This window comes from Corticium candelabrum, chromosome 19 (assembly GCF_963422355.1).
Source record: "Corticium candelabrum chromosome 19, ooCorCand1.1, whole genome shotgun sequence".
NCBI lineage: Eukaryota > Metazoa > Porifera > Homoscleromorpha > Homosclerophorida > Plakinidae > Corticium > Corticium candelabrum.
The window spans coordinates 4235052-4245051 of record NC_085103.1 but is presented as its reverse complement, the minus strand read 5'-3'; the positions used below and the strand labels follow the sequence as shown (position 1 = coordinate 4245051).

Below are 10000 nucleotides of genomic sequence, written 5' to 3'. Positions count from 1 at the left end.
CTGAACGACCAACCAATGGTCTGTTTTTAAGACTCAGTGCAGCCTAATTAACTGTCACGTATGCCAATTGCAAGTAAATTGGAAGACCCATACACACTAATGTTACACTCAATTATTGCCACAATGCACACAATTTCTGGATGTCACAATCTCCATGTCAATTGCAGTGCTTCTAACGAATGAGAAAGGTAGCACAGAGAGCAATGAAATCAGCCTTCAATACCATCAATTTTCCAACACGTTTCCCATGGGAGTGTGCCAAAACGAACGTGCGTGTATCCTAATTAACAGCATTGCCACACTGTATCACATCATGCTGATTCTGCAGCAGCACAGAGCCATAGATACCCTAATACAAAAATCTGGATCCACTTGCAGGTTACCTTGTCCCCTCCCTTCTTTCTCACATCACACAAAGATATAACAACCTATCACTTCATTGTGGTGCCATGAAATCACGAGCAATTTAGTCATAGTGAAAAGTAGTGAATAAAGAAACCTGGAGAATGCTTAACGAAACGTCCAGCTGGATGACTATCTGTGCCGATTTCAATAAATGATACTGTAGCTGTACATGCCTTCTAACACAATGACAGTCACACACATGCAGCCCCTCCCTTTTCATCATCTTCAGACATCTGACAAAGGAAGGCGGGGCTGACTATAGAGAGTGATAAAATATTGGAAAATCAACCAATCGGATGTTGGCCCTGTATTTACCTTACAAACATCATCCAATTACGAACTCATACTCTCTGTACTTGTTCCTACAAGCCACCGGTTAGGGTTAGTCTAAACACGCTTTTACCAGATCTGAACCACCATTTCTGTGGCTAGTTCCAATCATTGTTATCAAATCCAAAACTGGCATCTGTCCCACTGGTCACTCTCTCTACTCTGATAACGTTCTCACAAAACACGCCCAAAACACTACAATCATGGATTTCCCCAGCATCAACACCCACCGATAAAGGAACAAAGCCAATCTTGCAAGTCACCTTGATACCGCCAATACACCTCAATCATCTCTCTGTGCCAAGTGATAACACCCATAAACAAAGAGTAAATCGAAATCAAGCCACCGTCCTACATTGCTACAGTAGTAGATGTCTAACAGTTTCGCCTCACAGCAAGCAAAATTTTAAAAAAACATGCATTTGTATGAAATTCTGTGACCCTCACAGTTAGATGGTACTACACAATTCTCAATTATCATAATTCTTCGATAACCAGCAAGTCATTAGCAAACATCATTACTAGTTGTGTTTAGTACGATCCGATCACCATTGGTCTTCAACCCATTGCTCCAAACAGATGTAGTAATCATTATAGTTCATGAGAAGTGAATTCTGAACTATCCAATTCAGTGACTCTGTCAATCGTCTGTTTGAGAGCCGCGTCATTTGCTGTGTTGACAGCCTTACACCTGCTTGTGACCATGTGCTAATACGACAGCGGGTCTGCCTGCGGTCGCTCTACTTCACAGCTATTTCCATTACAAAAGATCAGTTCAGAATCAGAAGGCAAACTGCAAAGAACCGGCATATCCTGCCCTCAATCGCGGATAGAATGTATCAGCGATGCTTCGAATCGGAAGTCCAACCCTTATGGCAACACTACAATTACGTATCAAGCTGATATGCTGTCTGATATGTATGATACAGTACAGTACACCCAAAGTGATCACACGTAGTTATCATTATACTCAGCTGTACAGGAACAATCCAAAAAAATACAGCCATCCAGTTTGATGTCTCAGTTAGCAAAGGATCCTGAACGTTTAATAGTTTTGTTCTTGAGACGACTTTCTCTAATGCATCTTCTGCTCATGATTCAGAGCATATCGTGAAGTTGTAACAACACATGTTGAGACACGATTATCAGATAGACCCACATGATACACACCAGACCAACCGGAGTGGAATATAAGGCAAAATTTTTGGTCAGACATCGTGCTCTAGCAAAAGAGGTTGACCTGACATTTTAAATTTTGGGCATTCATTCTTATTTAATTTCACAATTGTTTCTTGTAATTATCAACATCAACATTTAGTTTGATTTCTTTACTTGTTGCATCATATTCTCTACCGTAGTTATTTGCTATCAACATATAAACTGCTACAGTACTACAGTATGGTTATTCACGCATCTGGGCATCATCAATCACTCTATAACTAGATTTTGCCTGTTGCTTCGGTCACTTGTCTAAACTTTTGGGTTGCTCATTGATTCCCTATCATCCACATAATAACTATTACGACTTGGCCAATCATGTATGTCCAATCAATGTGGTCACACTGTGTGTGTGTGTGTGTGTGTGTGTGTGTGTGTGTGTGTGTGTGTGTGTGTGTGTGTTGTGTGTGTCAGGTCGGTCATGAACACCAGTTGGTCAGTCAATGACCAACGACTGACCATTATATTCCTCTGCCAACCAATCTAAATATAGTATCTACAGCACAATCAAATCCATTCAAAGGTTGCAGAAAAAATTTAAAAATAAATCAAAAAGCATTGAGTCAAAACGAAACAATTTCCTAAGGCTCTAACCAAGCAACCAACAAACTCCATCCAACTCTATTTGCCTGTCTTAATCTAGATAATTAATTAACAAGACGCTAAAATGAGAAACTGTTCCTATCACCAGGCAAAATGCCAATCACGTGACAGTCCATCATTGAAGACTCATGCATCCAAATAACAAAAAACAGTACACACTCGGTCAGATAACTAGAATCTGATAATCTCAAGTTTGATGTTACATTTCCTACTGCTTGTTTAGTATCAAACAATTAGTACTGATGATAGATCGACGTTTCAGTAATTATTAAGTTAATTAAACAAGTTGAAGAGTGTGTCTACATGAATGCATGTACAACTGTACTAATCTGTATGTCTGTGTGTCTGTCTGATCACGTTAGCTCAGATTGAGTTTAACAGTGGTGTGTGTGTGTGTGTGTGTGTTGTGTGTGTGTGTGTGTGTGTGTTGTGTGTGTGTGTGTGTGTGTGTGTTTTTGTGTGTAGGTCTATCCAATAAACGATTTGTCTGTCTGTCTGTCTATCTGTTTGTATGTCTGTCTGTCAAAACCTGTCTATCTGCCTGCCTGCCTGTCTGTCTGTCAAACCTGTCTGTCTGTCTGTCTGTCAATCTGTCTGCATGTCTGTCTGTGTGTCTGTCTGTGTGTCTGTCTGTCTGTCTTCAAACGTTCTCAGTGTGTACCTGAAGAGCCAGATCATCACCGTCCGAATTTCCCATCTCCAACAGACGATCAGGCAACTTCAGCGTTTCGCCTGCCTTGCATACACTTTTCTTGACACGCAACCTCGCCGTCTGGCGACTCTGAAGCGCCAAAAAGCGCTCACGAAAACTCGACTGTTGTGACTGTGCCATCGACCGTTGCCCATTTAAACTAAGGTCCCGGATATACATAGCTATCAAATGTTTGCTGTGCTGTACACTTCAACATGAAAAACGATTTATAAACTAGTAGAGAGCGTGCGGACAGGTCATCAGCAAGTCAACATGTCGGAAGACTTGGTCGCAAAATCGTCTAGCGACATTCTCAATCAGCTATACGTACAGACACTACAGAGTGCATCACTACACGCGCCCTCTAATTAAGTTTAGTTGATTACCAAACCAAGCATGATAAAATTCGATTACAGTCAAGAGGCTATAAAACACAAGCTTTTTGTGCACCCTCCAAATATGTATCAGGTCTCCATATAAATAATTTACTTACTGTTTACAACACCAAACATAAGCAACAAGACACAGCCACACGTCCGTATCTTGTCCATCTCACACACGACCAGATAAGAATGAGATACAGCAGGTAGTAAGTAACTGCTGTGTGTAGATGGGGGAGATTAGACCGGAAGCTTCTCTTCCCTTCTCTCTCAGAGCAACAACGCGGAGAACATGAAGCCAACCATAAGACATACCAAAAGCAAGTAGATTAGGCAGAAAACGATATACCAGCCAGCTTACAAGTTTTTCATAAAACATTAGAATTAGAATTCTTGACTTTGACATTTTGCCTTGAGGGCAGATTCCAGACCACACCCAAACGCCAGCAGTCAAATTCAGAGTCAAAATGGAATCCTCTGATAAACTTTAATTTATTGATTTATTACTATTTGTAAAGAAGGTCGACTAGAAAAATTAGTTGGTCTGTATGAAATTGTTTCTATTGATCGATTACATTCAAAATCGTATGCACATTGATTATCGTCGTCTATGCAAAGTGTCTTTAGATTATGACTTCGATACTTCCGGTCGAGTAGCACGTCACCGGAAGTTAAACATGAGAACTAAAGCGAGGACACGTACGCGTACATGTCAGAGCCGTCCGCCTGAAACTGCGAGAGTTAGTCACTTCTGCACGAGCCCTGAGATCATCACACTTCCTGCTAAACACGCCCACGCAGTCGTCCGTTTCCAACTTCCGCTGTCTGTATCACTTAACAACGTGTCAATCCCTCAAGTGTCAAACTCAATTAACACGCCTCGCCCAATCACTACAATCAAAACCTTCCGCCCACGTATTCGCGTCGATACGATCAGCGACGATGGGCGGACCCTCTCATTGTGCAAATAATGTAATTCGACATACTGGCGCCACGACCTGTCGGTTCTCGCCATCCTGGCGCTCGGTCGTAATTCGCTCACAAACTCGCGCACAGTCGGGCCTCGACATCGTGTCGCTTTCCTCTCGTTCCGTCGTTGTCCTGCCGTCTCGTCTCCGTCTCAGCGGTGAGCAAAAATTGCGTCGCGCGTCGCGTCACTGCGACGGACAGCTATGGTTTGTTTATCAGATGCGCAATTAGCGAGCGAGGCGATAAAACTCGTCCCTCGCGTCGATTCCCGATCCCTTCGCGTGTTGTTTATCTCCCATTCCGATGCACAGAGCGACTGCATTCGATTGGTTTACCGTGCGATTTGCGTTTCGTTTCCGTTGCTGCAGTTCTCGAGCTCTGCGCGAAAATGGGGCGGACCCGTTCTGGTGTTATCGGTGTAACACACTTGAGCCACGAGGCTCGGAGATTGTAAGCTTTTGGGGACTCGCATCTTACTGTTTCGCAACGAATACGTGTAGCTAGAGGGTTGTCCTAAGACCGACGCCTCTGTTCCCCACGCTCGCGCCTTGCTCAATATCCTTTCTCTCTCCCTTCGATTTGCAGCACGGATTCAACCCGCTCGGTCTCGTTCTCTTCGAATTTTATTGAGATTGTGTTTGGTTGACGCTTTCGTGCCTATTGTGCGTGATTTCGACCGGCTGTGTGCGTTTCAGATTCACGTGAGGAGTTTGGGTTGGTGGTGTTGTCATGGAGCGGTCTGCATGGTTGCATCCTGCGCTGGACTACCCAAGCTGCCAGTTCAATCAATACGGTGGAGTGAGCGGCCTTAGCGGTATGGCTCCGGGAGCTTGGAGTGAGTGTGAGGACAGAGGAACGAGCAGCAGCAGCAACAACAGTCTGACAAGCCACTTGCCCATGTCTCTGACTCATTCAGCATTCACTTCAGTTTCTGCTCGCACTCCTCAAGGGTATCTGCACTCTCAGGGCAGTCTGGCGGCGGCGAATTCTGCACGTTTTGTCTCGCCGTTTGCAAAGCCAAGCGTGGAATCGACCCAGGGAGGGTACAAACCCCATATCTATAAGCCATGGATGCAGGCAGCACCAGGTGAGTTAAGGCTTTAAGTCGTCGTCGACGAACGGAATAAGTTTGCACAATCGATTGTTGCTAGAGGGATTGCGTGAATGCGTGATGGCTGTTTGGTGGTGTTTTGCGTTGGGGTTAGTGTCAGTACTCTGTATCGCGTCCTGCGTACGCCTTTCCTCCGCCATGGTTCTCATCCATGGTTCTCATCCGTGTTTCTTCATGTTGCGCTTTCAGGTGTCCTTCCACCCTGCCAGTCGGCTGCTACGCCATACAATCTACATCCGTGGCCCAACAGCTTCTCGCCGAGTCCCGCGTTTCGTCCTCCTCACACGACGGAAACGCCTCACTTGAACTCGTCATTTCCTCCATCACCTAAAGCGTCAACTGACGAGGACCGATCTCCATCTGTTCAGAGCCGCAGCGCACCGCAGTCGGCCAACGTTCCGGCATGCTCCAACAGCGTCTTCAACTTTCCGTCGAGCATGATGTCTCCGATGGATGAGAAGCCAACAAGCGAGGGCCTGGAAACGGGTTCGCAAGGGAACGGGTTCAGACTCAATCCGTTGCCGTTCAATAACCGTCCTCCTGCAGGTTGCTACTACTCTGCTTCGCAGTCGACGCTTCCCACGCCTCCTCCTCTCTATTTCAGTGCGGATGCAGTCGCTTCTTCTCAGGGGGTGTTCCCTCCGCCACATCCGAGCAGCTTCGTCTTGCAGGACGGTGGAGTGATGAGACCGAAACCGCGTCCAAACCGCAATAGCTGTGGTGAGTTGTCACTTCTAAACACGTCGAGGCGTTGATAAGACACATAAATCTGATAACGATGCCCGATAAGATACACCATGTTTACTAGGGCACAGAGTAACGCAAGTGTTTTGTGCCCTCCCTCGCGGCATGAATGAGGTATAGTACAGTGAAAGGCTCTGACAGTACGCCCTTTTAGTGCATTCAAAGCATGAGGATGAGATATGTACTATTACATATTATTAATGATGCATAACTAGGATAAGAGATGGTGTCATTTTTGGGAAACTAGGCAGATATGCTACTGTCCAAGTCGCTATTTCCGATTGTCTGGTGGCTGAGGTTTCTATCTGTGACCGTCGCACAAGATTGGACTGTTTGCATGTCCTTGCCAGTGGGCTGTGTCCGTCTGCTTGGTGTTGTTGCTGCAGTGACAGTACACTGATATCAGATTTATGGGCATCAGTAGATGCTTCTTCTGTAAAGAAGTGATAATTTGTTTTCATTCCCTTATATGGTGTTCCGACATGGTGTTATTACGTAGGCTTTATTCCTTGTGTAGATGGCCGGGAATGCATCAATTGTGGCGCCTCACAGACGCCACTCTGGCGAAGAGATGGCACAGGACAATACCTTTGCAATGCGTGTGGCCTGTATTGCAAGATGAATGGCGCTAATCGGCCTCTAGTGAAGCCCAAACGTCGCCTGGTCAGTCGTCCACATTTCACTGAGTCTCAATAATTAAAGTTAACGTTAAACCTTTGTTCCCTTTAGTCTGCTACCAAGAGGCTGGGCACAAGCTGTGCAAATTGTCAGACAACACAGACAACACTGTGGCGCAGAAACGAGAAGGGAGAACCGGTGTGCAATGCGTGTGGCCTTTACTACAAGCTACACAAAGTCAACCGTCCTCTTAGCCTCAAGAAGGACTGCATTCAGACTCGTAATCGCAAACTCTCTTCAAAGAAGAAGAGTAGACCAATGGAGTCGGCGGCAAACTCTTTTTCAGGCATTCATTCATCCATTTCACCGCTGACACAACCTGAAATGAGTCACTACTCATTGAGTGCGTCCGCCGCCGCATCAATGGCAGTCGCACAGTCGGCACTTCAACGTACAGGAACTCTTCCATCCCTCCCTGTCACCATCTCTTCTGACCTCTCAAGTGACCCGTTCGGAAAACTCGTCGCTCTCTCAAACATAGCAAGACTGGAAGGTCCGACTCCGGCGGCTCTAGCCAACTGTGCTGCATAAACAGTCGACTACTGAATGGATACACGGATCAGACTTCATTTGGGTTTCTATATATTGAACTTACTAGCAATGGGATTGCATGCTGACCTAACCCTTTTTTGTTGTGTTCCGTAGCTAGTCTATACGGTTATGCCCTTTCCAGGATAGTCAGTTTTATTCATGCAGATTCAGGCACCTTCCCGGTAGCTGCAGAATCATGTTTTGTACTCAGACTCGTCGTCGCTGATGCAGAATGCACCTGGCAGAACTTCGATGCAGATATACGGAAGTAGCGCAGTTTCTAAGCCATGTTTTATACGGGTGTTCGTAAGTTAATTAAATCATTGCTGTATATAAGTGAACAAGACTGTAAAAACAACCGACTGCGCACAGCGTCGTCTCAAAACGCCGTTCGATTCTGCTCAGTTCCTCTCCAGACATAAAGCATTAAATCTAGACGCAAGAATCTCCGCGATGCTTAACGGCTGTTGAACGCCTAAAAGGTAGCTTTAACCGCCCTATTCGCAACTCCACCAAATGCCTAACATCACTCACGATGTAAATCATTGTCTTTCCCTTTGCCAAAAATGGCAGAATTGACCATCACGAGGGATCACGTGCATCATCTTTCTTCAACGCAGCGCCTCCCGCCCGCCATGTCTCAACAGAAAGATCGCAGAACGGCCAGCACGAGCAGCGCTGGCAAGCCGACGTTCGCGCAATGGGCGACGGGAATAAAAAGCCAACCGAAACGCAAGAGTAAGCCCGATCGTGTGCTACATACTCAAAACCAGAACAAATGTCACTCAAATGACTCGCTATGCAGGCAAGAAATGGATTCATCCGCCCGGAGCGATGCTTCGAGGCTGCGTGATTTACACCGTCAAGGTGAGTGACCGCACAAGGTTGAAGACTCTCTACAACGCGTGTTGACGTCATTGTTGCAGTTCTTGGGCGTCACAGAGGTAGACAAGCCAAAGGGAAACGAAGTAGTGCGCGAGGCCATCAAGAGACTCAAGGTATTCCGACTGGTACCGTAGAAATAATCCGCCTGGTACCGTGAAATTCGCCCGGTACCGCGTGGTAAACAGATTGTGACTGCGTGCGCTTGTTTGTCTAGTTTTCTGCTCATGTGAAGATGAGCGAGGGAGTAAAGCCACCGAAAATCGATTTAGGTATCAGTTGCCAGTTTATCCGCATTCAAGAGGCTAAGACAAAGGTATGAATATGACTGTGTGTCCGTTGTTTGTGTGCGTGTTGGGCGTTCATGTTGGTATGATGCGCGCGCTATTTGTTAGTTGACAATGCATCAGATCTCGCTGAAGAGGATTTCCTATTGTGCCGACGACAAACAAGACAAGAGGATATTCGCTTTCATCTCTAAAGATCAACAGAAAGAAGTTCACAGCTGCTACGTTTTTGATACAGAGAATTTGGTGAGTCTAGTAGGTGGGACAGATATTGCTAGTGGAGGAGAAACAAACGGATTGTGCCTGAGACCAGTGTAGACATTTTAAAAGAACATACATACATACATACGTACATACATACATACATACATACATACATACATACATACATACATACATACGTACATACATTTTTGGTTACAAGAGCCTCTAGGGCCCACAGGCTAGTAGTAGTCACTTGTTACGATGTAACTCTAGAACCAACAGTCACTATGCACTTGCTGTACTTGTTTTGACAGAAACGACACCATAGAGAGAGGCAATTGCATGTAAGTTCCTTGCCTAAGGGAATTAGGTCTGTGACCATCCCATACACATGTACTTGAACTTCTGACCCAAAGGTCCCGAATGTTTCCATTCTCCAAATGCCAATTGAGCCACAGACGCCACACATACAGACAGACAGACAGAAAGACAGACAGACAAACAAACAGACAGATTTGGTGTTGTAATTGTGCTCAAAATGTATTGAAATAAATGAAGACAGACAGATAAACAGACCAAGAAAAGAAAAGAACGGAAAATGAAGGCAAACACATCACTAGGAGAGCGAATACAACCAAAGACAAACAACACGCTGGTGATAGATATTCCAGCACAAGATCCCGAAACGTTAGATACACCTACAATCTACAAAACCTAGCAAATGATATCTCCTACTGTTAGTAACAGTGGCCGCATACATACCACAGACAGTCCCTTCTATAAGTGATGTGTATAGCTTCCCAGCGATTGAACTAACAAATAACTGGCCCTTTGCTTTATGAGGAGGGCGAGAAACAGAGACTCTTATGACCTCCCCGAGATCTCCCGTAAAGTTAATTAAAAGTTCTTGATTCTTTTCATTCGTTCAGGCTGAAGAGATTACTCTCAGTGTTGGACAGGCATTTGA

At 45.2% G+C, this 10000-nt stretch overlaps 3 protein-coding genes across 5 annotated transcripts in view; 2 read left to right on the top strand and 1 right to left on the bottom strand.

The window, feature by feature from the left end:
• The window catches only part of LOC134195104 (coiled-coil domain-containing protein 13-like), a 22911-nt gene extending 19352 nt beyond the window's left edge, over window positions 1–3559 (bottom strand). For both annotated transcript variants that reach the window (XM_062664117.1, XM_062664118.1), the window contains exon 1: window positions 3218–3559. In XM_062664117.1, coding sequence (XP_062520101.1) covers window positions 3218–3427 — 210 coding nt within the window. In that variant the 5' untranslated portion in view covers window positions 3428–3559. The remainder of the gene's footprint in view (window positions 1–3217) is intronic.
• A 1044-nt stretch (window positions 3560–4603) lies between these two features.
• LOC134194948 (GATA-binding factor 1-A-like) lies at window positions 4604–8016 on the top strand. Of its 2 annotated transcripts, none has more exons than XM_062663934.1 (5): window positions 4604–4753; window positions 5292–5683; window positions 5897–6427; window positions 6951–7114; window positions 7181–8016. In XM_062663934.1, exons 2-5 carry the CDS (start codon window positions 5326–5328, stop codon window positions 7658–7660), a joined length of 1533 nt encoding a protein of 510 aa, XP_062519918.1. In that variant the 5' UTR covers window positions 4604–4753; window positions 5292–5325; the 3' UTR covers window positions 7661–8016. The 2 variants fall into 2 exon arrangements, with proteins under 2 accessions (XP_062519918.1, XP_062519919.1); XM_062663935.1 differs by having other exon boundaries at window positions 4605–4753; window positions 6969–7114.
• A 237-nt stretch (window positions 8017–8253) lies between these two features.
• LOC134194949 (PTB domain-containing engulfment adapter protein 1-like) overlaps window positions 8254–10000 on the top strand; it is a 2696-nt gene continuing 949 nt past the window's right edge. The window contains exons 1-6 of the mRNA XM_062663936.1: window positions 8254–8398; window positions 8466–8527; window positions 8587–8658; window positions 8760–8858; window positions 8938–9075; window positions 9963–10000. The exon at window positions 9963–10000 is cut by the window's right edge and continues 79 nt beyond it. Of these exons, the coding sequence (XP_062519920.1) occupies window positions 8296–8398; window positions 8466–8527; window positions 8587–8658; window positions 8760–8858; window positions 8938–9075; window positions 9963–10000 (512 nt within the window). The 5' untranslated portion in view covers window positions 8254–8295. The remainder of the gene's footprint in view (window positions 8399–8465; window positions 8528–8586; window positions 8659–8759; window positions 8859–8937; window positions 9076–9962) is intronic.

Bases quoted from the DNA above. Each gene is read 5' to 3' on its own strand.
- LOC134194948 (XM_062663934.1), top strand. From the start codon at position 5,326: ATGGAGCGGTCTGCATGGTTGCATCCTGCGCTGGACTACCCAAGCTGC. The intron at 5,684-5,896 runs GTGAGTTAAGGC...TTGCGCTTTCAG, and splicing joins ATGGATGCAGGCAGCACCAG to GTGTCCTTCCACCCTGCCAG. The intron at 6,428-6,950 runs GTGAGTTGTCAC...GTTATTACGTAG, and splicing joins TCCAAACCGCAATAGCTGTG to GCTTTATTCCTTGTGTAGAT.